At 34.8% G+C, this 26062-nt stretch overlaps 3 protein-coding genes and 1 long non-coding RNA gene across 4 annotated transcripts in view; 1 reads left to right on the top strand and 3 right to left on the bottom strand.

Annotated features, from left to right (window-relative positions):
* The window catches only part of LOC133174659 (acylphosphatase-1-like), a 30064-nt gene extending 15640 nt beyond the window's left edge, over window positions 1-14424 (bottom strand). Inside the window, exons 1-2 of the mRNA XM_061309753.1 lie at window positions 14305-14424; window positions 14086-14102 (exon numbers count right to left, since the gene is read on the bottom strand). Coding sequence (XP_061165737.1) covers window positions 14086-14102; window positions 14305-14359 — 72 coding nt within the window. The 5' untranslated portion in view covers window positions 14360-14424. The remainder of the gene's footprint in view (window positions 1-14085; window positions 14103-14304) is intronic.
* On the bottom strand, window positions 4778-6020 carry LOC133201558 (uncharacterized). The gene is made up of 3 exons (XR_009723117.1): window positions 5841-6020; window positions 5090-5186; window positions 4778-4988 (listed from the first exon to the last, which is right to left on the bottom strand). It is a non-coding gene; the product is annotated as an uncharacterized LOC133201558 (long non-coding RNA).
* A 128-nt stretch (window positions 14425-14552) lies between the features above and the next one.
* LOC133174707 (proteasome activator complex subunit 4A-like) overlaps window positions 14553-26062 on the top strand; it is a 42197-nt gene continuing 30687 nt past the window's right edge. Inside the window, exons 1-7 of the mRNA XM_061309791.1 lie at window positions 14553-14819; window positions 16947-17087; window positions 17422-17538; window positions 17665-17709; window positions 24517-24666; window positions 25581-25644; window positions 25946-26020. Of these exons, the coding sequence (XP_061165775.1) occupies window positions 14626-14819; window positions 16947-17087; window positions 17422-17538; window positions 17665-17709; window positions 24517-24666; window positions 25581-25644; window positions 25946-26020 (786 nt within the window). The 5' untranslated portion in view covers window positions 14553-14625. The remainder of the gene's footprint in view (window positions 14820-16946; window positions 17088-17421; window positions 17539-17664; window positions 17710-24516; window positions 24667-25580; window positions 25645-25945; window positions 26021-26062) is intronic.
* Window positions 22329-24210, bottom strand: LOC133174955 (pre-mRNA-splicing factor CWC22 homolog). The gene has a single exon (XM_061310049.1). The coding sequence runs from the start codon at window positions 24116-24118 to the stop codon at window positions 22847-22849; it is 1272 nt and encodes a 423-aa protein (XP_061166033.1). The 5' UTR covers window positions 24119-24210; the 3' UTR covers window positions 22329-22846.

Here is a 26062-nt window from a genome sequence, read left to right as displayed (position 1 = left end):
AGGTTAAGATTTGTTCTCATTTTAAATTAAATACAAACACAAACCCTTTATTTTCTTTGTTATTTTATACCGTCAGTTATATCAGATAGATTGTTTTAAAAACGTGTTGTTTAGGAAGATTAATCTTATGCATTTGTTTTATTTCATCTAATAAATTGAATTTACCCATGACACAAATTATTGGTACGTGCATATAAGTACGCGTAAATGCGATTTAATTTGTTTATGCGGAAGAGCGCCCAAAATAAATACACTTCGAACTCTGGAATTTCCCTATTTTACTGTTTAAATCATAGGTCCGCTCAGCTGACGAGTTGTTTTAATAACGGTAATAAATTATATTCAAGTCCTGGCCAGCGATCGTTACGGTTGGTGACATTGCAATTAAACAGGTCGATACTAAGGTACTAAGATACTAATGGGTGTATATATTTTCACCTAATATGTTTTCGTTGAGTGTTTTCATAAGAAGTAAATTGCTGGAGGATATCATGTTCTCCCTGATCACATCGATAGCGTGTAGAAACAGAGGTATATGAACACACGCTTTTGTGTACAAAGCAAACGTGTAAACCAAAAGGATGGGGAAAAAACGACGAAATAAAAACATTTCTCTATTAACTGAAATTATTGTCTTTAGACAGATAAAAATAAATGATTATCCGCCTGAGAACATGTGAAAATTATACCCAAATACAATGTAACGAAGGATTTTGGGTTTAATCCCGAGTACACAATTATAGCAATGATGTGTACATGTACATGCAGAATACCTCTTTTTTTATCCTTCGTCCATGTGTTCCTCCTTAACGGAAAAAATTATCAGTAAATTATATTATACCGAACGAGGTTGAAAAATGCCGAACTTTATTTCTTAAAATTAAAAGCAATTATCCGACTTTTCTCATATCACTGTAAAAATGCCGTGAAAACTAAAACCGTCTGGTTTGACTTTGTCAACGCGTTTTAGATCTGGTTTGAGATTTTTATTTAATGTCTGGAGTATTTCGCTTATTCTGCAAGTCCGTATAATGAAAGAAAACACTGACAGATTTAGAGGAAGTTCAGGGGGCCTGCCCCCGCTGGCGGATTTAAGTGGGGCTTGGGGGCGCACGCCCCCCCCCCCCCTAAAATTTTCAAAATATGACATGACTAATATTAATAATGCCATACTTTGGTTTTATAATTAATGGTCAATTAAAAAATGGTAATTTTATTTTATGACCAAGTATCAGTTTTCTTAAAAATCAAGTCTGAAAACCTTGCATTCCCTAGGCTATGAATATCATCTCATAATTATTCAAAGCGGAAAACGTCTCCCGATTTCGTTTGAAGGGTATACAGCACTTGTCAATTTCCTATGATGATGCAAAGAAAAATACTGCAATATTTAAAGGCTGGTCGAAGGTAAATAACATTCGGGAAACCTCGGCTGATTCCGTCACCTTCATCCAGATGCGGTACGAATCGGCCGAGGTGTGCCGAGTGAGGTAAATAAATGAATTTAAGGATGGATTCTTCTCATATTTCTTATAATGGCAGAATCTTTATTTTCTGAATACTCAATATTCAGACTGTTTACACTCTTTTAACATCCAAAAACTTTGGTGTCATCGGCCTTGATTTTCAGTCAAGGTCGTTTGAAAGTCAGTCCTAAAAATAGTACTTTTACACAGAGAAGTTTTGAAATTTATGCATATGAATAAATTTTGCTGACTGAATAAATATCTTTCACTATAAAATTAAAGTTGTTACTTACTTTTGATGACTAATTCATATGAAATGAGCTGGTGAAAAGATAACATGAAATCCTCTATATTCAATAAATATATTTAATCCGAATTTCCTCGATATTTTTTCAAAATTCTCAGTTTTTATGAATTCACATGAAATTTCATCTCAATTTTTACAATTGACCATATAATGTCAAATATATAGATTTTTGTCTGATGAATATTCAAAGGTTCAAGATTAATTTACAAGGTAAAAAAGATATAGTAATCAGGCAAATTATCGAAAAAAATTAGCCCGAATTTGTTCTATACTTTCTGAAATCTTCATTTTACAGAGTGTTTTAAATGTCTATAAAAAAGATTTTTAATCCCCAAAAACATATTAATTTGGTGTAATTGTGACATAAATACATTCATTTCTCCCAGTTATACATTCTATTTTTATGGTATTTTACACTAATGCTATTCAAAATATTCATTTCGAATTTCCTCTGTCATTTTATTCTTATGGATGTTATGTTTGACAATTTTATAAAATACATCAATTTTCTAGTGGCAATTACAGAAAAATTATCACATACATTCTTCACATGCACAGGACTAATTCAAAGCAACTTAACCTTTAATATAACCAGGAATAAATAATAAACCTTCCAAAAAGTTATGAGAAAAATCATACATAAAATTTCCATAGACTAGAAAAGATTTCAATACATTATTTATGACATAAACATGAAATCAATATACATGTATAGTGAACATGCCATTCAAAGCTTAATATATGAATATCAGAGGGACTAATATATATGCCTATACATGTATATGTAGTTATATACATATAGGTCCCTGGTATTATGTAATTATTGGATATTTTACATTTGTAAACTGAGTTTTGAAAACAACAAGCAAATTCAAAGAATTGTGGTCCCCCGCTTTCGATGTCTTAGTGGATGGGATGCCAATGCCATTATTTATGGCATATTTTAACTGTCTTGTTTGTTTGTCCTGTCTTATCTGTGCTTCATACAAAAAAACATAAATTATTGAATTAATAACAGTTATGGCAAAGACTATAGCTTCTCAAAACTACATCAAACTTCAAGATCAAGGTCATGAGGTCAAATATCATAAAATCCAAAAGATCTTCTCACAAGTGATGCACATGTAAAAAAAAATATCAGATACCAGAGTATACAATCAGAAAGGTCTTGAAACAGGTAATGCACATGTCAAATGTAAATACCATCTCTTCTCTCAATCAAATGCTATTAGCAATGATAAACTTTTTAAAAATTAGGTCAAACTTCAAGGTTAAGGTCATGGGATTAAAAATCATAGTACATTTGGAAATGCTTGTCACAGGTAATGCACTTGTCAAATATGAATGCTCTATCTTTGCTCCTTCAAAAGTTAGCAAACTGATGAAATGTTTGAAAATTAGGTCAAACTGGAAGGTCAAGGTCACGGGGTCAAATATCATAGCATATTCAGAAACAGTTTGACACATGTAATGCACTTGTCAAATATGAACGATATGTCATTCAAAAGTAATCACCAAATATAAAATTTTTGAAATTTAGGTCAAACATGAAGGTCAAAGTAAAGGGGTCAAAAATTATAGCATGCTTTGAAACACTTTGTCACTACTAATGCGCATATTAAATATGAAAGCCCTAACTATTCTAAATCAAAAGTTATAAGAAAAGATAAAAATTTTGAAAAGTAGGTCAAACTTCAAGGTAATGGTCATGGGGTCAAAAATCATAGTACACTTGGAAAGGTATTCCTACAGGTAATGTTCATATTTAATATGAAAGCCCTATCTTTTCTCATTTAAATTTAATGACCAATTTAAAGAAATGTCAATTTTCTGAAAAGTAGGTCAAACTTCAAGGTCAAGGTCACGGGGTCAAAAGTCATAGTATAAATTCGAAAGGTCTTGTCACAGGTAATAAACAGGCATAATATGAAAGTCCTATCTTTTCTCATTCAAAAGTTATGACCAATTTAAGGTAATGTTAATTTTTTTGAAAAGTAGATCAAACTTCAAGGCCAAGGCCACGGGGTCAAAATTCACAGTATATTTGGAAAGGTCTTGTTACAGGTAATGTACATGTGAAATACAAAAGCCCAATCTCTTCTCACTCAAAAGTTATGGCCAAGGTTAAAGTTTTTGTGACAGACAGCCCGACAGATGAATGAGATTTAATGTCCCCTCTCTTTCGCGAAAGCGAGGGACAATAAATACCTACACACATTTATAAGTATATAGTTTTTTCAGCACCAATAAATATAACTCCTCATTGTGATCACAAATTGCGTAAAATTTGCTGGAGTTTTAAGATAACAAAAAAGCCATCTATGACAATCAAATGCCCTTTGACATCTTTGCCTGAAAATGACATCCTTGAACTTTGTAACAATAATATGCATGCAGCTATCAAACTTAATTTCACATTTAGATGCAAAATACTTATTCAAGGATGAAATTTCTTTTTAAGAATTTGTAGCACAAACATTTATTGATCAGTGTCTATAACTTATATTGAAATGAATTAAAAATTACCTCTTGAGGGTTTCTACTGCAAGTACATGTATGTAGTTCATTTGTAAAAATCTAAATTTTAACCCGGCCACTACCAGCAATTTTGTTCAGCATGCTCTTGCTTAAAATCACCCTTTAACTAAATGATCTAAAGCAGGCACATTTTTATGTATTCCAGAACTGTATTTTAAGATTTTAACTGTATTTGAAAATGTAAAGCAACTGAATACATAGAGCTAGGTATATATCATTTACAAGTTGTTGTAATGCCAGTACATGTAAATCTTCACATTGTAATCTAATGAAAGATAATGCTTGAAAAATTCACTCTTGGAGTAAGATTTCAAATCTGAATCAAAGATTTTGTAAAGTAATCACATTCTACAAAGTGTGCACTGTATCGGGTACTTGGGAATCAAATAATTTAACATTATATAATTATAAATAAAAATATTTTTGACTGAAAGTTTCTGAAAAAAATCAAGAATGGAATCATGCAACAAGCAGCAGTAACTATGATAACATGCATTGACTTCCACATTTCTACACACAAAAACATTTCTTTGATCAGATAAATATGTAACTCCTGCTTCTAATCTGTGATATATTCTGAGAAAATCTCTTTTCCACAGACAGCCATCATTCATTTGATTTGAGAATTTCTTGCTGAACATGTGTCCACCTGATGAAAGTCCAAATTTTTTGTTGACCTATAATTTAAAAAAAAAAGTAATATATTTTACATAGCAACACAGATGCTGCATTACATGATAGTTAGATAAAGTTGTGTCCATATTTCTTATACATGTACCTCAATAGTCCATCTGCCAGCACTCCTTGCTCAATCATCCTGCATTCTGACCTCCAGTCTTTTTTCTAGTCTAGGGTAAAGTAGGGTTGATTTTCTCCTAAGAATTAAACATGAACATCCCTTAGACTATTTTTTTAAATTAATGGAAATTGATTATAAGTTTAAACAACTTATCTCATCTGTATTTCATTTATTGATTTAAATGAATGAAGATATTTTAATAGATTCTACCATATGCATAATGCCTTATAATGTATTGGATATAAATAAATAGACATTTTTTATCCTAAAAGTACAGAAAAGTAAAAAAAAACAATAATATAAATAGTTTTTTAACAATAATGTTTCATTTTGCTCTATTTATTCGATAATTGTGTGTTTCAATGTTATTGATATTTCCACATACAATATCAAGTTTTTTTTCCGTTTGATTTGTACCCAAGCGGGACACCTTACTTTTCTAATAACTTGATGATTGTTGTGTCTTGAACAAAGTAGGCTAGTTAAAAATATAAAATTTGTTGTAGTCATATACAAAAAATGCTATTTTTGTGAATTATTATTCATAAACCTGACGAACACACGAAATATATCCTCTTCAAATGTTGACAAGTCGCGGGAATAAGCAGACGAAATATTGATAACAGGACTATAATTTCCGTGCGAATTCCCATAAATCAATACAAATCAGCATGTAATTGAATTCAATTTCAAAATTATGAAAATCTTCAGACATATATAACTAACTTACATGCTCACTGCACACGACATGACTTCAGACGAGGCAACGTGGATCTGCAATCTTGCACATGTTTGTGACCTTCAAGTTCAAGCTTCCCTTTTGGCTGATCGGAATTTCCCGGGCATAAATAACTATGATTTAATTTGTCATAACTGTCCCTGGGCTTCTGCAATGCTTCGATAATGTTTTTACAAAACAACCCTCTCGGGGTTTTCTACGGGAAATGATCTGGACATGTTGACATTCGCTACCGAACTGCGAATATTATGGAGATTGTCGCAAATCAAAGAAAATATTACGAAAAATTTATTAATTTCAAAAGAAATAGATTCCACATTACTTAAACTGACAAATTAACTAATAGTTTTTCCTTCAGTATAATTAAATATGAATTTTGCATTTTACGACTTGCATAATTTATGGAGACCCATTGACGACGTAAAATGCTGACAAGAATCCATCCTTAAAATCAGAAGGTCTACGTTACAAACCTATCCACTGATTGATGTATTTATTTATCAAATGGTGTAACTATGCAGTAATTTACTTACATAGATACAAGACTTTTTTTAACGTCAGGATATAGGTTAGGATGGTCACAGACGAGTGTAACTTCGACCACCTGGTTAATTTCGACTGTTCATAAATACCTTAAAATAATTTGTTTATAACCCATTATAGTGTACACACATCTATTTTATGCAGAAAGAAAATGCATTTTTCATATACAAATCAATGTTGATAATAATAGGCGAAATTTATTTCTTTACTGGAAAATTACATCCAAGAAGAAACTTTATCGCCCGAAAAATTACGGACAAGTATTTTTAAACCATTGCGGGGAATTATCAGTTTATCACCTCTAAAAATATCTTGTATATACAGAAAGACACAGTGGATATTCCTGGCGTGAACTTTATCAACTATGTTTAAATTTGCAACTTAAATTCATACCTTTTAAATTTATAGTATTTAGTTTTCACAAATAAAATGCAAATCAGCTGAACAGAAATCGGCCGAAGTTACCCTTTGCATGAATACGGCGTCAGCAGGTAACTCAGTTCGACCAATGAAAATGACGCAATGCTATTTGTTACCAGAAAAAAATCATGACCACCATCCGTATAAAAAAGTATTAGGATAATATTATGTACAAGAATACTCCGTAGAAACTAGTTCTATAACCGTGAAAAAATCATCTGTTTTGTTTACATGCGGTTTAGATGCCTGCGCATATATATATTTGTAGCATGCCTTGATAAATCGGTAAATTTGTCTCTAGGCACCTGGTGCACTTAATGTCTTCAAATTAGGTACATTTTGAAAATTGCTTTTTTTTCTTTTTGTCAGCATTTTTTCACAATCGTTTATGTTTTACAACAGAATATGTATTTTTTTTTTAAATTAGAGATGACGCGAATAATTTCATTTATATTTGCACATCGATCGAAAATACCCCGTGTGCAGTTGAAGTTACCCAACACACATATCTTGTAAATCGAACACATTTATTTTATATCATGACGAATAATACATATAACACAATGTAATCTGAACAATAAAAGGTATTCCGAAGGAAAAATAATCCAGTAAATGTTGAGCGTAATACATGTAATAGGCAGTGACATACTTGAACAAATCTAAATATAAAAAAAATAATCGGTCGAAATTACACCACCCTACCCTACAGTGTATCTGTCATATATGTATAATACTTATAAAAACAAACGTTGCAATATTTAATTTTTCAATATTCAGATATTCTTTGTGTATCATTGTGCTTCGTTTATTTCATACTGCTATAAAGGGAACTGCACGTTACAGCGTGTTTGTTTATATTGTTTCGTTGGCTGCGGTGGAGATACATGTGTAGGTCAGTGAATGGAATTAAAAAAAAAAAACAACACTCTTTGGAATAACATTAGAGTTACATACAAATATCAGATTGACTAGCATCCTTGCTGAAATAATAATGATTCAGAGCGACTTGTGACATACAAGAAGTTCGTAGATTCACGAAGTTTCGAGATACACAAAGTTTCTGCTTTCTCAAGAGTAAATTTGAAATAAAAATTCTCAAATGATTAATAAATTTGTTCATTATTCTTAAGCAGACGTGAAATTCCTACAAAGACTTTAGAGTATTGTAAGTTACAAACTTAATTCATATCTTATAGGCTTTTGTGTAAAGGAAGTAATCAATACAACTATTTTTGTGTCTGGTTTTACTGACTCTTAAAATTCACGAAAACCCAGGAGCTTCCGGGGGCTTCGCGCCCTGGGCCACCACCAGGGCTTCGCCCTGGACCCTCTGGGGGCCTTAACGCGGCCCCCAGACCCCCTACCTGAACGAAGTTATCCACGCCCCCCATCACAAATCCTATATCCGCCCATGGCCCCCTTTTGTATCCAAAATATACACAAGATTTAATAAATCTGACACAAAACTGGTCGGGCCCCCTTTTCAAGATTCCTGTTTCCGCCACTGAAAAAGAATGTGTTGTTCTCTTGGATGTCGATATCTGAATTATGTTTTATTTAAACACATACATGTAGTCTAATATATCATGGGCGCCGATAATAGGACGATTATTTGTTTTTTAAAATAAAGTGGTTCTTACAGATGTATAAAAAACCTTATAAACGGCTAAATAATTATTTAATTCATCTACAACAAATGTTAGTTTAGTTCTTTGCTTTCATAATCTAACTTTTTATAAATTAACACGAAAGTCGTGCGATCGTATACAAATACTCAGAAGCAATCTGTCATTTTTAATGAACGTATAGGTGAATAAATTTCCTCTCATCACTATACGTAAACCCCCATCCTCGAAATAAATAGAATGTTTTCCTTCGCAGTCGGTTGGTTTTACCAGGTACATGTCAGTACAGGTGAGGATGGAGCTTTATAGAAGCAGGTGATGAATTCCGAGAGAAAGGCACTGCCTATTTTATATACATGTACATTCTTAGGGACCTGGTTTTCTGAACCCATCTCACTGTTATTCAAAGACCTAGCTAGAAATTCTCTCTCTCTCTCTCCCTCTCTTTGAAATGCAGGCCCGTCGATTGTAAAAAAAAAGAAAAGACAAAATAATTTCAATTTTTAATAAGTATCTCATCTCCCAAGCCAAAGACCCAAGTAAGCTTTTGCTGTTCATAATTCTTCATCTTTGTTTGCTATATTGGTGTATATAAGCATTATCGTCGTTGTTGTTCTAAAGCTACTCGTAAAGGATCACTTCTATATAAATAGGGATCTGACCTATAGGGCCGGGCTTGGTTTTTTTCTCAACAAAAAGCTTGTCGATTTCCGTTCCGATTAATGACATTAGGCTGAATACATGTAACAATTTGTTTTTCATAAATCTTTATTTTAGTGAGTAGAGGTAGGAGGAGCATTGATATTCTGAGTTTGTTATCTCCAAATGTAACAATTGAATGATATTTTTCTTTACTTCTCATTGTACATAATGGTAATGTCTACTGTCTCTGGAACTCTATTTTTTTATGTCTAGGCTATTTATTTTACAACACATTTCCGTTGGATATAATAAAAACATGCAATTAATGTGTGCAAATCATATGGGCCTAAATGAAATCCAAGGGAGTACAGTTACTGATATATGTAGCCCTACTGTTTCAAAACTTAAGATCTTAAAACATTGACTGAAAACAAAAGTACATGTATGTTATTCTAAATATATTAAGCTCAAATAATTCAAGCAATACGTAACATTCTTGTACTACATGTAACCCAGACAAGCACTAGTAGCACAGACAGAATAAAAGCAATGTGATTAAATTCTAAGGAATATAGATACAATTGAAATTCATCGCAGCTCAATGCTGCCGAGAATACCTGTATCGAGTAACACAGAGTGAGTTATTCTTGTCCTCGGGGAAAGTGTGCTATACCGAGACTTGTTCCGCCTGACTGACAACTGTGCATTGGATTGTTACGATTTGATCTCTCTCTAGTGTTTCTTATATCAAAAATGGGAATGCATAAAGGATAGATAATTGAAGAAACATACACAAGCCTATAAAAAAAATTAAAATAGTCTTTGAAAAGGCAAAAATTTAAAACTATAAAAGTGTGGCAACAGGTGGATTCGAACCCCCGACTTTAAAAATAAAGTACCCACGATATAAAAAAGTCAGCGCAGCGCATATATCAAATGAGCTATTGTGACTACAAGATTGAACGGTATAAATTTGAAGCAGATTGTCAAAATCAAGTTTACTTATTTTTTGTAGGTTTTTTGTGAATTTCGACCCTAGGGCAGGGTGCCCCTAAAAAAATCCTATCTTAAATTATTCCTTACATCCCAACCTATCAAAATATCACAATTTTATTTAGGGGCAGGCCTGCCCTGAAGGACTTCTAGGCCAAAATTTATGCAAAAATCAACGCTTTAACGAACAAAATGGTGTTTCGGCCAACTTTGGAGGTTTATTCTGAAGTTGTAAATAATAAATTTTAGTTGTAAAATTCAAATTTGAAAAATTTAGACATATATACGGTAGAAAACAACAAATAAACATTGATTTTTAAATGTCACTTTTTCCGGGAAATTGTTCTCTCCTATAGGTCAATTCTTTTGTAATAGTGAATACATCCCTTTTCTCATTTTTATCTTATCAAGAACCACTGGACCATAACAACGAAAATTAACACAGAATATTTTTGGTAAAGTTTTGTTCAAATGAAGGGTCACATCCTCTTTTAACGGATACATGTAGAAAAAATTAGATGGGGTGCAGGCGCAGATCAAGGAATTTTTTTCCACGGAGGGGGGGGGGGGGAGGGGAGGGGAGGGGATCCCAATAAAAAAATATTTCAACCCAGAAATTTCTTGACGAGCCAAAAAAAAAACAAACTCTTTTCCCAAACGTGAAAAACCTATTTCGTGTGTGTGTTTGTGTGTGTGTATGGGGGAGGGGGGGGGGGTCGTTGACTTTTAAAGCTTCATACCTAAGACTTTTCATACCATTTTAACACAGATCCGCGTTTTCGAGGAAGGGTCCGTGTTTTCTAATGGGGGGGGGGGGGCATGGTCAGTTTTACTTGTTAGCTCACCTGAGCTGAAAGCTCAAGTGAGCTTTTCTGATCACCCGTTGTCCGTCGTCCGTCCGTCTGTCTGTCCGTCCGTCCGTCTGTAAACTTTTCACATTTTCAACTTCTTCTCAAGAACCACTGGGCCAATTTTACCCAAACTTGGTACAAAGTATCCTTGGGGGAAGGGGAGTTTAAATTTTTAAAATAAAGGACCAAGTCCCCTTACAAGGGGAGATAATCAAGAAAAGACAAAAATAGGGTAGGGTCATTAAAAAATCTTCTTCTCAAGAACCACTGGGCCAAAAAAGCTGAAACTTACGTGGAAGCATCCTGGGATAGTGAAAATTCTAAATTGTTAAAGTCATGACCCCAAGGGGTAGGGCGGGGCCACAATAGGGAATCCAAGTTTTACATTGAAATATATAGGAAAAATCTTTAAAAATCTTCTTCTCAAGAACCACTGAGCCAGAAAAGCTGAAACTTATGTGGAAGCATCCTGGGGTAGTGTAGATTCTAAATTGTTCAAATCATGACCCCCGGGGGTAGGGCGTGGCCACAATAGGAAATACAAGTTTTACATTGAAACATATAGGAAAAATCTTTAAAAATCTTCTTCTCAAGAACCACTGAGCCAGAAAAGCTGAACCCTATGTGGAAGCATCCTGAGGTAGTGTAGATTCTAAATTGTTCAAATCATGACCCCCGGGGGTAGGGCGAGGCCACAATAGGGAATACAAGTTTTACATTGAAATATATAGGGAAAATCTTTAAAAATCTTCTTCTCAAGAACCACTGTGCCAGAAAAGCTGAAACTTATGTGGAAGCATCCTGGGGTAGTGTAGACTCTAAATTGTTCAAATCATGACCCCGGGGATAGGGCGGGGCCACAATAGGGGGAATCTCAAGTTCAACATTGAAATATATAGGAAAAATCTTTAAAAATCTTCTCAAAAACCACTGGACCAGAAAAACTGAAATTTATGTGGAAGCATCCTGGGGTAGTGTAGATTCTAAATTGTTAAAATCACGGCCCCTGGGGGTAGGGTGGGGCCACAATAGGTATTACAAGGGGGGAAGTCTGGTAATGAACAGCATGGCCAAAGTTACTCAGGTGAGCGATGTGGCCCATGGGCCTCTTGTTTAGTATATACATTTAACTGCCCCCAACCCCCTCTAGATCCGCGCATGGGGTCATTTGAAAATAGTATTCTCAAGAATCCCTGGACTAGAATGAGAAAATTTCCAACATAGCATACATTCATTTTTTTTTCAAATATTGATTCCAGGGAGAAGGTTTGGGCCGGAAAGAGTGTTCATAATTTAACAAAGGAATTTATATATCCTCCCAAACGAAGTGTGTGGGTTTGGGGTGGGGGTGTTTTGAGTCTTTTGGAATCACAATGTCCGTCTGCCTAGCAGTCCGTCTGTACGTGATAGTTCGCCAAGGATATTATAACTTTGTTATGAAGAAACTGGAAGGTCATACTTGGTACAAAGATTACTAATGATCCGAAGGTGTGTCATGGTTTTGATCCAACATCATTCCAGCAAGTTCAAGGTCATTGGAAAAAAATAGCAAGTATCATACTTGATACAGAAATTGCTTATGACAAAATTAAAGGGTTTGACATGACTTTCATCCAAGGTCATTCCTGTAAGTTCAAGGTCACTGAGAGAAAACTGTAAGATTACTGTATGTGTTATAACTTTTGAAGCTCATACTTGGAACAAAGATTGCTTATGATCCACCGGTTTGAGATAACATAGTACTAGACTGGCAGAAGAAGTGGCAAAATTCGTGCCTGGATTATAAATTTATAAGGGGTGGGAGGAACACAAGAAACTTTTTCTCAGATTGCTTGAGATGGGTTTTCCTGACCTTGAACAAAGGTTTTTTCGGCAAGTTCAAGGTCACTGGCAGATAAATATTATTTTTTTTCCACATACTATAACTTTGTTATATAAAATCACTGGAAGCTTTTACTTGATACAGAGATTGCTTATGATCCAAGAATGTGTTTTGACCTTGATCCAAGGTCTTTCTGGCAAGCTCAAGGTCACTGACAGAAAAGTGCAATATTCTTTTTCAGGTATATCTTTGTCATTGGGTATCACTGGAAGCTCATAATTTGTTCAAAGGTTGTTTTTGACCTTAACATAGGTCATTTAGGCAAGTTCAAGGTCACTGATATAATAAGTGTAAAATTCAAAAAGGTCTAGTCGCCCAAGTGGCGCAGTGGTAAGAGTGTCTGCTCTAGAGTCGTGGATTATGGAGTTGATCCTTACGTCGCAGGTTCGAATCCCACTGTGGGACGCAGAGACTGATCCTTCGGATGAGACCGTACAATCTGAGGTCCCGTCTGGCAGTAGGTGCTGGCACGAGAAAGATCCCTCACTGCTAAATGGCCATGTGTGCCGAGTATAGGTCAAAATTTGCAGATCTCCATTTGCAAATGGTGGCGTCTCCATATGATTGAAAAATTCTTGAAAGGGACGTTAAACAACATACAAACAAATAAACAAAAAGGTCTATACTTTTGTAATAGAAAAAACTGCATGCATTTGCATTTCACTGAAAAGATGATAAATATATCATCCAGAGTGTGTAATGGCCTTGACTTAAATTCGAGGTCACTTAGAATATGATGTTTTGGATGAATAGTCTGAAAGTATACGTGACTGTGATTTTTTTTTTATGTCGGTGACATAAAGATGGTGTTTGCTCTTAACCAGCTGCAGAATGTGTCATGGCTTGACGCAAAGTTATTTGGACAGTTCAAGTTCACTGACAGGGGAATTTTACATTCCTTTACTGTCTTTCTACTGTTGAAACATTGAAAGTTGATGCCCCTTACAGGATTGTTTATAACCTTAAAATGTTGCATGACCTTGACTCAAGGTCGCTCTGTCCTGTCCGGAGCTCCGACGGAAGACCTATTCGTTGCATTGCAACGAGCTCGGCTCTAGTTGTTTTATACATTCTTTATGAAATGTTGACGAATTTTCTTGAAATTATCTTTGCCCTTTATGGAGTTAAAGTAATTGTCTCAATAATTTTCGAACAACCCTCGTATATATTTTTAACAATTAAACTGGGGAGTGCCTATGGGTCACATGCATGTAGCAGAAAGTCAATGAAAAAGCAAAAAATGTTCTTGTATATTTGTTAATTCATAATTATATACTTACAGGTTTCATTGCAACACCTAAAAGAAAAAAAAAAGTGCAACAAAAATGAAAAAAAGCAGTAAATTTATGCATAATACAGATAAAAACTACATAGTACATATTTAAAAAAATCACATTTTTGTCCAAAAAGTCTTTGAGGCCTAAAAGAACATAATTTTTCCATCTTTTTCTGTTATTTTCACTTTTTAAAGAATCGCTGAATCATGAAAGCTATCAAACCTTGAACATTTCCACATAATTCAAAATCAACAGAAATGGACCTCTGGTAAGCCATTTTCTTAGCAGAAAACAAACCGTTGTCAAAGTGAAAGTTGATGCCAATGCTGGTTCTCTGCCCTTGGTTCCGAGAGCTGTCGAAAGTTACCGAGCATAATCCGATTGCTCTTCCGAATAAAAAATGAAAGAGAGTCGTTGATTGGTTGAATAATGGAACTTATCCAATCAAATGTGACAATACAGTGTTAGTACGTGACATAGAATATAGAGACTTTCGTAGAGCAATGTCATGTTGAATTAGCAAATTTGGGATTATTTCATAAGATGGAGACCAGAGAGGAGGCTTTAGGATTCAGGCCTCAAAAGGATAAAATCTACAATAAGTTTTTACCGTATGCGGAGAATATAGACGACGAATCTAATGCAGCCTTAGCAGAAATCAAAGGAAATCTGACAAAGGCCGTTCTGCTAAGAGACGTGAAAGTAGGGGCTACTTTTTGGGTTGGACAGCTCACCAGGTAGTTTTAAAGTAAACAAAAAAATGATAGTATTCAGTACAAGTTAACATTTGGTTTAATAACCAGTTGGATAAAATAGTTTTTTGGTATATCCTGTTTGCAACAAGGTTAAGAGATAACTTTTAACATTGGAGAAATCATCGTAAAAGGTCTTGATTTAGATCTAGCTATTAAACACACAATCTTATTTTATGGGCATGTAAGAAATAGGACCGTCTTCATTTTTCTAAGATCAGCGTATGCAAAACTGGGAACGACTTTACTTTACCGGTCCCCAGAAAAACGCGCTAAACTATAGTGTCGCCGTAGGCGACTTTAGTATATATGAGATCGCGTGAGCGATCGGAAAAAAATTAAAATATGAGGTTTTAAGCCTTTTTGACCCCAAAATCGAATTCTACGGTTAAAAGTTTAGTTTAAAACTTCGTTTTTAAACGAAGTTTTTAACCTCGTTCTCTGAAAAAAGTAATAAATATTATTTATTCAGTGAAAAGGAGACAAAAAATAATTGTGAACGAAGCGCGTGCGGCGCATGCTTAGTGCCGTTTCTTTCGTACTTAGCCATTTTTTTTCATGTAAACAAACCAACGAGATGTCGTTGAAGCTGAATAAAGATCTTGCAAAAAATACAGATGCAACTGAATTTCTTAATTAATCTAAAAGAACAAGACACTGACCCTAATCTCTCGGATGGTATGCGAGGACTAACCCAAATCTCCAAGGCGGATGCTAAACCATGCTAGACTAACCCATGTGCGAGGACTAACCCTAATCTCTCGGATGGATGCGAGACTAACCCTAATCAGTCGAAAACTTATGCAAGGACTAACTCTAATTTTTCAGGTGGGTGCAAGACTAACCCTAACCAGTCGAAAAATGTGCAAAATCAACCCTAATCAGTTGAGTGACGTAAATCTTACGTCATAGTGCAATGAGCGCGCGGATCTTGCGGATCTGGGGACCGGTAAAGTAAAGTCTACCCCAAAACTGTTCCGGTCATTAGATATAATGTTCTACATTAAAATGATATTGTCATATATATATCATAAATCCAGTTGAATGATAGAATTTGTTTCGTTGTGTTTTGACAGTGAAGCAAAAGAAACGGGGCATATATTTGTAATCTACACATGGAGTGAGTTACAAATATCAATGTGGCTTGTAAATTTGAAGCAAGAAAAAAATGTTGAAAAAATGAGTTGAGTCTTTGTCTTTATAAAGATTATTTTTTGGGGTATTGTTGTGGTAAATGGCATGAAAATGGCACGTCAGATCTTAAAAAATTGAATTCTGTATATTTTACAGACAAAATAACTACACTTAAACTTTAATGTTTCCGTTCTGGTACATGAGGGAGTAGAAATGACCCAGATGAAATTAAGACTTGCACAAAAACTCATCTTCTATAATAGTAAATTTAAATATACGAGTTTATATACAACAGGGACAGAATAAAAAAAAGTTTGAAATATGATGATAGTAAATAAAAAATACGAAAATGACAAAAATATGTTATTTTTAATTTTTTAAAAATGTCGATAATCCATCATTTTTCAGTATGATGGATTTCAGTCTCATCCCTGCCTGGTTTCATAGGCCATCAGTGATTCTTCTGACTATTTCTCCCTCTGTTGTAGTTTGACATGTCATAGTGAGACTCGGAGTAGATGCCATACTGAAAACTCATAAATCTATGCTACATGTACCACTGGTGTTGCACCTTTCCTTGTTTGTAATTCAAAGTACTGTCTACCCAATCTTTGGTGCATGGTAGATTTGTTGCTGGAGGATTAACAAACTTTTTTGTTTGGTACTTGTGGTAAAAATTTAGAACACATAGAAGCTGAAGTTGTTGTGTGTGAGAATAACCTCAGATAAAAAGTCAGATTACTGTGACTTTTACCCTTGCTGTTTCAGCCTCACCATCAAGTATCCATCTAGGTCAATCTGAAGAAATCGATGGTTAAGTGGATGTTTGTCAGCAACCACAGTGCTTTAACACTGCAACATATGTGTTCTAAATTTTTTTCACAAGTCAAGTGAATAGTCCTTTATTCAATACATGTACATGTATCATTTATATGTTGGTCTATGTCTAATATTGGAAATTTTGTATAATGTTTTTAGATACATCCGTTTGTATGGAATGAAATTCTCCAAAGATGATCATATTCTGTTTATCAAGCTGTTGTTTGAACTGACAACCATTCCAGACCTAGAGCTTTCATTAGTTCCAAAGTTTGCAACCCAGCTTGTTGCCTTGCTGAAGTAAGTTAAATATGATGCAATGTTTAAACAACAATGAATCGCAACTAATAAAGGTTATCCCCCTTTATAGACATCCTATATGATCTATCAAATATGGAGAAAAAGAATTCTTCATACAGTGTTGTGAATTTACATGAATTTCTGCACAAAAATTCAGCATATTAACTTCAGTGTGTCATAAGTTATACAATTACATGTAACTTGCAGATATTTAGAAATTTGTATAATTGGGCAGAAATATTGTTATCTTCATATGTATATAAAATTAGCATGTGCGATTATGCACATATGCTCATGTACTTGAAATTGTTTAATGTATTATATCATATCACAGAAAACAAAAACTGTTGACACGTGAAGATTTAGAATTGCCATGGAAACCTATTTATCAGCTGGTAGAAAATGTAGCTTACTCCCCATATGAACATCATGGATTGCAGTTGTTTCCACAGTAAGTGATTTTGCTCTTACATGTAAATAGACCACTACTTCAATTTATAAATGAATAAAAAGTAACAAGGAAATATCATAGTATGAATTATTTTCCTTTAATAATCTGTTTAATATTTTTTTCCAGAAATATGGAGCATGATTTGAAGAACCTTGTTAACTACTGTAGGACGTAAGTTTAAATCTGTCTTGAAATCACAACATAGGATATTTTGAAACACCACAGACATACTAAGTTGTTCTAATCATAAATAATGCTTTATCATTTAAATTGAAGATTTTATGAAATATAAATTATATGATAATATTGAAGTGAGATATAATAATGCATTGACCTTCAATTCAACACTAAAATAACAGCTCTTTAAAGTATGACTACCCATAAATAGATAAAAACTACTCAGGTATGAAAACCTACTGCGCATGCCTCAGGTAAACCCCATCTGCTCGATAGATATAATCGATGACTTTCAATATGCGAGCCAAAACAAAGCAAAGAAAACTTCAAATGTTATGTTGACAGAATTTATAAAAAATACACAACAAAGGTAATTCTATTTAACACAGTAATCATCGAATTCTTAAACATGAAGATCGGAATTGTAAAGCAATTATGTCCATCATTTTTAGTACACTTAAAAAACCACCATACAGGCAATATCCGGAAGGCATCGTGGTGTCGTGGCGTTTTATGGTACAGGATTATCCTCCTACAACATATACGATAAAAATAATTCAAATATTAGGTAATGCTATCAGGTATTAAGTAATAGAAAAAATGAATAAACATCTCCCACTGACCCAATAAACGGGTAAGGGTGGGAGGGAAATGCATTATTATATCTCACTTCAATATTATCATATAATTTATATTTCATTTCGGGCGCTTCGCGCCCTCATAAAATCTTCAATTATATTTCAAATATTTCCGTGAGATATAATAATGCATGTTTAAAGCCGAAAATAAAACTCACCAAATTCAAAACATTACGTGTATAAGACATATCAGACGAAGTATTACGTAAATAAAAAGTTCCAAATGTTCGAGCATTTGACCAATCTGCTTTTGACAGAATTTCCTCTAAAGGTATTCCGGTATTATGCGCTCTACTTGAAGAGACCATTCTGCACGAATGCGCCTGAAATTTTGATGTATCGATGCCTGCATCTAACATAACAGACTTTATCCAGTTGCTAATCGTTTGTGCAGAAACCCCATTATGGGGTTTTTTGGTTGCGCGGAGCAACGGATCGGGTTCAGTTTTGAGCTGCGATCTAAATGATTCAGTTCGTTTCTCGTAAACAGAGCAACAATGTACCACGCAGAGTCTTTCATTATCAATTTTATCATACTGAACAGATCTACATGCATTGTTCATCTGAGATTTTGATAGACCTGGTAAATGAAAAACAATACTATCACCTTTTCTTTCCATAAATCGGCGATCGAATCTAGCAATTTCCGAAACCCTTTTAGGAGCTCCTAGAGCGAGTAAAATGGTAATTTTTTTGCTCAGTTGTAAAATCGAAAGGTCGTTATCACAAGGCAAATCAGACAAATGTTTAAGGACAACATTAATATCCCAGGAAAAAACGTATTTAGGTTGTGGAGGGTCTTTTATTAATATTCCCTTAAAAAGTTGTTTCACAACAGGGACCTGTCCGACAGAAACTCCATTTAACTGCGGTAACACTGAAGAAATTGCCGACCTATGAACATTAATTGTTCGGTATTTATAGCCCTGATAAAACATCCAAGCTAAAAAATCTAGAACAGAGGCCAAAGGGGCTGAAAAGGGATCAATTGATCGTTCCAAACACCAGCTATTCCATTTCGACCAGGCACTGTCGTAAGCAGATTTTGTACCTGGTCTCCATGCGTGTAAGAGTAGTTCTTTAACTTGGTCTGAAAAACCTTCTGAAGTGTAATATCTCCTGATACCTTCCACCCTGCTTGTTGTAATGTGCTGTTGGCGATCAAAGGGTGAACTTCCCCCTGGGGAGACGTTAAGGTTCTCGAGCCCATGGGTATCAGTACTGGAAAGTCTATCGACATCTGAAGGAGGAGAGGATACCAAGGTTGCGTTTGCCATGTCGGTGTTACGATCACAACTTGGCACCTCTCCTCCCTCACTTTCGCTAGACAAGGCATTATCATGCAAAACGGGGGAAAAGCGTAACCTAGAATGTCCCTCCATGTCTGTAGCATCGCATCTGATGCCTGTGCATGAGGGTCTACCCTCCAGCTGAAATAATTGTTCAGCTGGGCATTTGTCCTGTCTGCAAAAAGATCTACTGAACAAGGGCCCATTATCTTCATTAGATGACTGAATATCTGTGGATCTAATTTCCAGGAACTCGTGTCCTTGAAATGACGACTCTCCCAATCTGCCTCTAAATTCAAGTCCCCGGGTAAATATTCCCCTGTTAGAGTTATGTCCCTTTCCAAACACCATTGCCAAATCTGACTTGCAAGTTCTATCAACTTCTTTGATTTTGTTCCCCCCATGTTGTTTATATAAGCTATCGCCACTTTGTTGTCCGATTGCAGTAGTACGTGCTTTTTTATGATTTTTGACTGAAAACATTGAATTGCTAAAAACGCTGCTTTGAGCTCTAACACGTTTATGTGCTGTCCCCTTTCGTTCTGTAACCAAAGACCACCCGTTTTTGCATTCTGACAAATTGCACCCCATCCTAACAGACTTGCATCTGATTTGACGATGATGTTTGGCTGGGGGCGGACTAAAGCTCTCCCATTCCATACACTTAGTTTTGTCGACCACCATATTAGTTCCTGTTTCGAATCCTCGTCTAATTGTACATAATGGTCGTAACTCCCTCCCGTATGTAAGGCTCTTGTTTTTAGTAACTGTAGACTTCTGTAATGGAGAGGAGAGGGTAGAACCGCTTGATTTGTAGCCGTTAGACGCCCTATTAATTGGGCTAGATCTTGAGCTGAGACAGACTGACGACTCACAAGATCTAAGCAGTTCTGTTTTATCTTTAGTACCTTTTCTTTTGGGAGAGAGAGGGCCATTGTTTCCGAGTTTACAGTGAATCCCAGAAATTCTGTTACATGCGAAGGGACTAGAACAGATTTTTTCTGATTGATTAAAAACCCTAGGTTTTCTAAGAGGTAAACAGCTGTTGATAGATCTGATTGAATGCCTGAGAGAGATTGGTTCATAATCAGAATATCGTCTAGGTAAATCACCAGACGTATGCCCAAACGACGTAAAATTGCTATTGGAATTTTCATTATCTTTGTAAACACTCGCGGTGCTATTGCAATCCCGAATGGAAGGGATGTAAACTCCATTATTTTGTTTTTCCAAAAAAATTTCAGAAATTTTCGGAATTCCTCTGCCACGTTCATACATGCCAACTTTTGAAAATTCCCATGGGGGATTTTGCGCGTGACAACAATTTTCAAAGCTTTAAATTTGCGACATTTTATCGTGAAAATAAATGTTTATCCTTTTTTTTTTCTTTTTTTTTTTGATTTATAATATCAATATCACTTGTTAATACAATTTAAGAATAAATAATACAACAAATTTTTTCCTTCCAAAATTCAAATATCTTTTGCTTAAATAGGTACCTCTCTCACTAAAGAAGTGATATCTGTTTAGTTTAACAACATTATGTTTGAAGAAAGACACACAATTTGGTGAAAAATGTGAAAATGTACAACTTTCTGTTCAATAAATTTTGTTGCAAAGTTTTAGAAATATATGAAGTTTTGTTACTGTACAGTCTCTGGGAAACATTTGTTAAATTCTATATTTACATTTTACACAATTAGAATTTCCTAATTAGACATTAAATTGAAAGAAATATTGAAAAATTGCAATGCATTGTGTGTGTAAGGGTGTGTCACTGTGTGTGTGAGAGAGAGAGATAAGAAAATTTGTTTGTGGTATGTACTTTAAACAGAAGTGTCATTTATTCCCTATTAATAACTAGACATCATGATGATTAATTTTATCACACACACAAAACAATTTGAAGAAATAAATTTACTCTTGAGATCATTAAATTATTTAAAACAAGGATACCCCCTATCCCAAACAAAAATTAAAATTGTTATAATCATGATGAACTTTTGCATAATCTTGGCAGTGTCCTGTGGGTATTCCCTTGTCATATTACATTTGGGGGGGGGGGGAATTCAGTGTTCTTGAGGTATAAGACTTTGTTGTTTCATCTAAATTATTTTCATCGTATTTTGACCGGTAAACTTTACAATATTTTATATTTCAAGCAGATAAAATCAGCAGCTATGCTTTGATGTTTTCTACTTTCGTTTTCAAAAAACGATCAACAAGGATTGATTCCAATTTTGTTGTTAGTTTATCATATCACTGTATTAAATTTTTGTTTTTTATTAAAATGATATTTAATTAACCCCGAAATCTATGTGTTTCACTTTGCATACCCCTTCTGACTGAAAAGTTTAATCCCTAACCGCTCCAGGCTATGTTACCTGTACCTGGACAGCTGTGTGCGTTCAAGCGAGAAGTGATTTCCTGTGGCTAATTAACACCTCTGCATGAGTTAAATAAACAATGAGACTAATCTGTGTGCATTGAATAAACAAGTCTGATATTCTAATCCCGACTGACAAAATATTGCGGTAGGGAAACTCTGAAAATCGGAAATTTTAGGTTGAATTTTTTGAAATCGGGATGTTAGGGCTATTTTGCTTTCCCGATCGGGAGAGCGGGATCAAAGGGTAAAATCGGGAGGATCCCGCCTAAATCGGGAAAGTTGGCATGTATGCACGTTTATCGTCAAATACGCATCCTTTAGATCTAGTTTTACTAACCAATCTCCCTCCTCCATGAGATCTCTCAGCAACTGTACCCCCTCCATTTTGAAGTGTTCGTAAGGGAGAAAACTGTTCAGATTTCTTAGATTTATTACAGGTCTTAACTCGCCCCCTTTCTTGGGTACCAAGAATACGTTGCTGTAAAATGAATCGCGTGTGGGAGTTGTCTCCCGTACCGCATGTTTTGACACTAATTTTTCGATTTCGGAATCTATCAATAACTGTTCCGCTGTTTTGAATTTGGATGGAACAGGCATTTGCTTCTGATAAGGATTTGATAATAGAGGAAGTTTTATTCCTTCGATCGACTGTAGGATCCAAGGATCCCGTGTAATTACTTTCCAGTTCTGAATGAAATATTTCACACGCCCCCCTACAGGCACTGACTGAGGGATAACTACAGCATTCGGGAACAGAAATTTTGATAGATTCCGATCGATCTCTGATAACTCTATCTGTGTGTGACTCACCTGATTCATTGAGTGTTTGGTTTCTTGGGAGGCGCTGAAAATTTCTGATTCGCTCCCTGACCCCTGTACTGTGGGTACTGTGCGTATCTCTGATTCTGAGTGAACTGCCTCCTGTCTGTCTGTCTGCGACCCCCATACTGGAGGCTTGATGAGGGTCTCTGAAGAAAAAACTGGCGGTTTCTATCAGAAAATTGTCTTGTCTGAGACCAAACTTTTTTCTCATTACCATTTGACAAAAGCTGTTTTAATTCTCTGTTATCTTTGTTATCTTTAGCTAATTGTTTGAGAAAGTGTTTTCCAAATAAATCATTTTTACACTTTCCCAGTGATTTTTTGTACCTCTTATCGGAAAGTACATCTACTGACTCAGGCATTGTTTTAGCTAAAACTGCTTTACGCCTATCAGTATTGTAAAGGAAATGAGAATTTCCTACAAACATAATTGCTCTTTGGACAAACTGAATCACATCAGAAGGGTCCATACCCTTGCCCGTTTTGCCTATTCGTTCTGCCTCGCTCCATAAAACGGAAAGTGGCCCTAAAGCATCTAGAATTCTCATCTGTGTATTGATTTTATTTTTCTCTAATTTGCCATTCCATTTTTTCCCCTTGAAATAAATTTTCTTGAAAAATCTGTCCAAAGACAAACCCCGAAGCTTTTTTGAATTAGGTATAGGACAAATCTTTGCAACATTTTGTCTGTTCTTTTTATTGATTCCTTTAGTTGCGTACTTAGTAACAAAATTAAGTATCTTTTTAGAAATTTTTGGTTTAGATTTTGTGCTATCAGCGGAACACAAAAACAAATCAGAATCTGAATCAGACTCGGAACTAGAGCTTGACGAGCTTGAGGAACTAGAGGAACTAGAACTAGAGGAGCTGGAACTTGATTCATTTGAGGACCTGCTCTTTTTACGTTTTTTTGAGCTCGACTGTGTTCTATTAGAAACGTCGCCAGACTTACTTTTTGCATTTCGAATTTGCTCCGACGACCACTGCCGCCGATAATCATCCTCTGTTTTGTCCGCTACAGAGACATGTTCTACTTGAGAGTCCTCCGACTCATCTACCTTATTGTTATCACTCTCTTCCGCCTCTGCGGGTGAGCTTTCCTGTTCTTCATTACTTTCATGACGTGCCGGCGTTGCCTGTCCAGGACCCGGCGAACGAAGTTGGGCATTGGCCATTCGAACACGAAAACACGTGTACTCACTTGGCGAGCTGAATTGAAAGTCATCGATTATATCTATCGAGCAGATGGGGTTTACCTGAGGCATGCGCAGTAGGTTTTCATACCTGAGTAGTTTTTATCTATTTATGGGTAGTCATACTTTAAAGAGCTGTTATTTTAGTGTTGAATTGAAGGTCAATGCATTATTATATCTCACGGAAATATTTGAAATATAATTAAAATTAATAGAATATCTTTAACAGTAGTGTTAAAATGTTTTGTTGTGCTCATTAGAAGAATTAGTAACTTTTCTAAAACAAGAACAAGGACTTTTCAGATGCTAAGCTTTTTGAATAGTTCAATTGTTAAATGCTTTAATATCAGTAATTTGAAAATTAGTGATTGATGGATGAGGGTTATGCCAATTCATGTGATTGTATATATAGAAATACACTTAATCTATAGGTATATATCTAATAAATTGACACCCTGGTTTATTTTCAGTTATTTCCCAGTCTCAGCCACTCAGGAAATGCTGGATGAATGGCGACCACTTCTCTGTCCATTTGACGTGACCAACATAAAGGCCATTCACTACTTTGAATATTTCTTGCCAACCGATCTACTTCCTGAAAACCATGATAAAGGATTCAAGTGAGTTTTATCACTTTGTAAACAACCTGAATGCTTTAACAATGTAAACAATACATGTTTACATGATACATGTACATTAAATTTCAGAAAACTTGGTTTCAACTTTGAAATCTTTGTTTATCAAAATCAATGCACATAAATCTTTATAATTCTAATTAAACAGAGCAATTGAAATTAATATTACCCTCTATAACTTTAACCTTGATCTTCTAAGGACAGGGTTCCTTTTTTCCCCAAAATGTACTCTTGATTTCTTGAACCTTATTCTCTGGAAAATAGAAATCTTTCAAAGTATTTTACACTACTTTATAGAATTATTACAGTTAATGATCACGCCAAGCCATTCACAAACCACATAATTCTGCATAATGGAATTCCCTACCTGTCTAATTGTTAGATGGGTTAATTGGATATTCAGTTAAGTCTTACTTCAAATGTAGATACACAGTTAGTGGATTAGTTAATTGATTTAAATATTGATTAGATTGGAAGCTTATCTTTTTTCAAAGTAGAAAAAAAAGTTTAATATACATTTAATTTTGAAAAATGTATGCTACAGTGTTGAAACACATTGAGGTGTTTAATTTTGTAAACAAAAAAATTCTTCAAAAATATTTATACATATATTTACTCATTTCCATGAACAGAAAAAATAAATTTTATTGAAAATATTCCAAATTAATTTTAAAAAATATAGGAATGAAATATGATTAAACAATTGTACTTTACATGTAGGATATAAACTGATCTCCATTCTGGAAAAATGTCATTTTTTTGACTCTTGCTTTAATGAACTATCAGTCTATAAAAAGGAGACTCTAGATTAGAGGTGTCTCCTTATATGTAAGTAGACATTATTAAATTTTTTAATGAATTCTATAAAATGTCAGCTCTGAAGATAAACTTCCTTGCAGGTTGTGGCTGGACGAGTTTCTAAACATGTGGCACTCTTACCAGAACGCACCAACATGGGAGGCAGTAAGTATGGCTGGAGTATAGGAAAAATAATCCTCTGGGAGAAGATAACTCTAACATTGAGTTTCTTCCAGGAAATTTTCATCTTCAGTATTGGTCTCATAATTTTGCTGGGCTTGGTATAGTAAATTTGCTGGAAATGTCATTGTTAGCTCCTTGATAAAAAAAGATGTCATATGTAATTGCTGGAAAATTCCACTTAATAGAAAGCAAAGGTCTTTCTTTCTGAAATTTAAGAATGTGATTGCAACAAAAAGCTTACCATTATACATTACTAAAATAATCCACATTTTTCTGTTGCTAGGGTTTGGTAAGGTTGTTTGCACGACTGGCACACGACACCATCGGCTACATTGACTGGTCTCCACATGTTTCCATGGTAAGCCTCTACCAGCTATTTAGAATTTATATGTTACCATGA

This window comes from Saccostrea echinata, unplaced genomic scaffold (assembly GCF_033153115.1).
Source record: "Saccostrea echinata isolate AGI-Se365-2 ecotype Australia unplaced genomic scaffold, CSIRO_AGI_Sech_v1 ptg000002l, whole genome shotgun sequence".
Lineage (NCBI taxonomy): Eukaryota > Metazoa > Mollusca > Bivalvia > Ostreida > Ostreidae > Saccostrea > Saccostrea echinata.
The sequence above is the reverse complement of the archived record's forward strand: the minus strand, read 5'-3'. Positions and strand labels throughout refer to the sequence as shown.

What these genes read in the sequence shown, in the direction of transcription:
- LOC133174955 (XM_061310049.1), bottom strand. Translation starts at nt 24,118, where the DNA reads ATGCCTCAGGTAAACCCCATCTGCTCGATAGATATAATCGATGACTTT.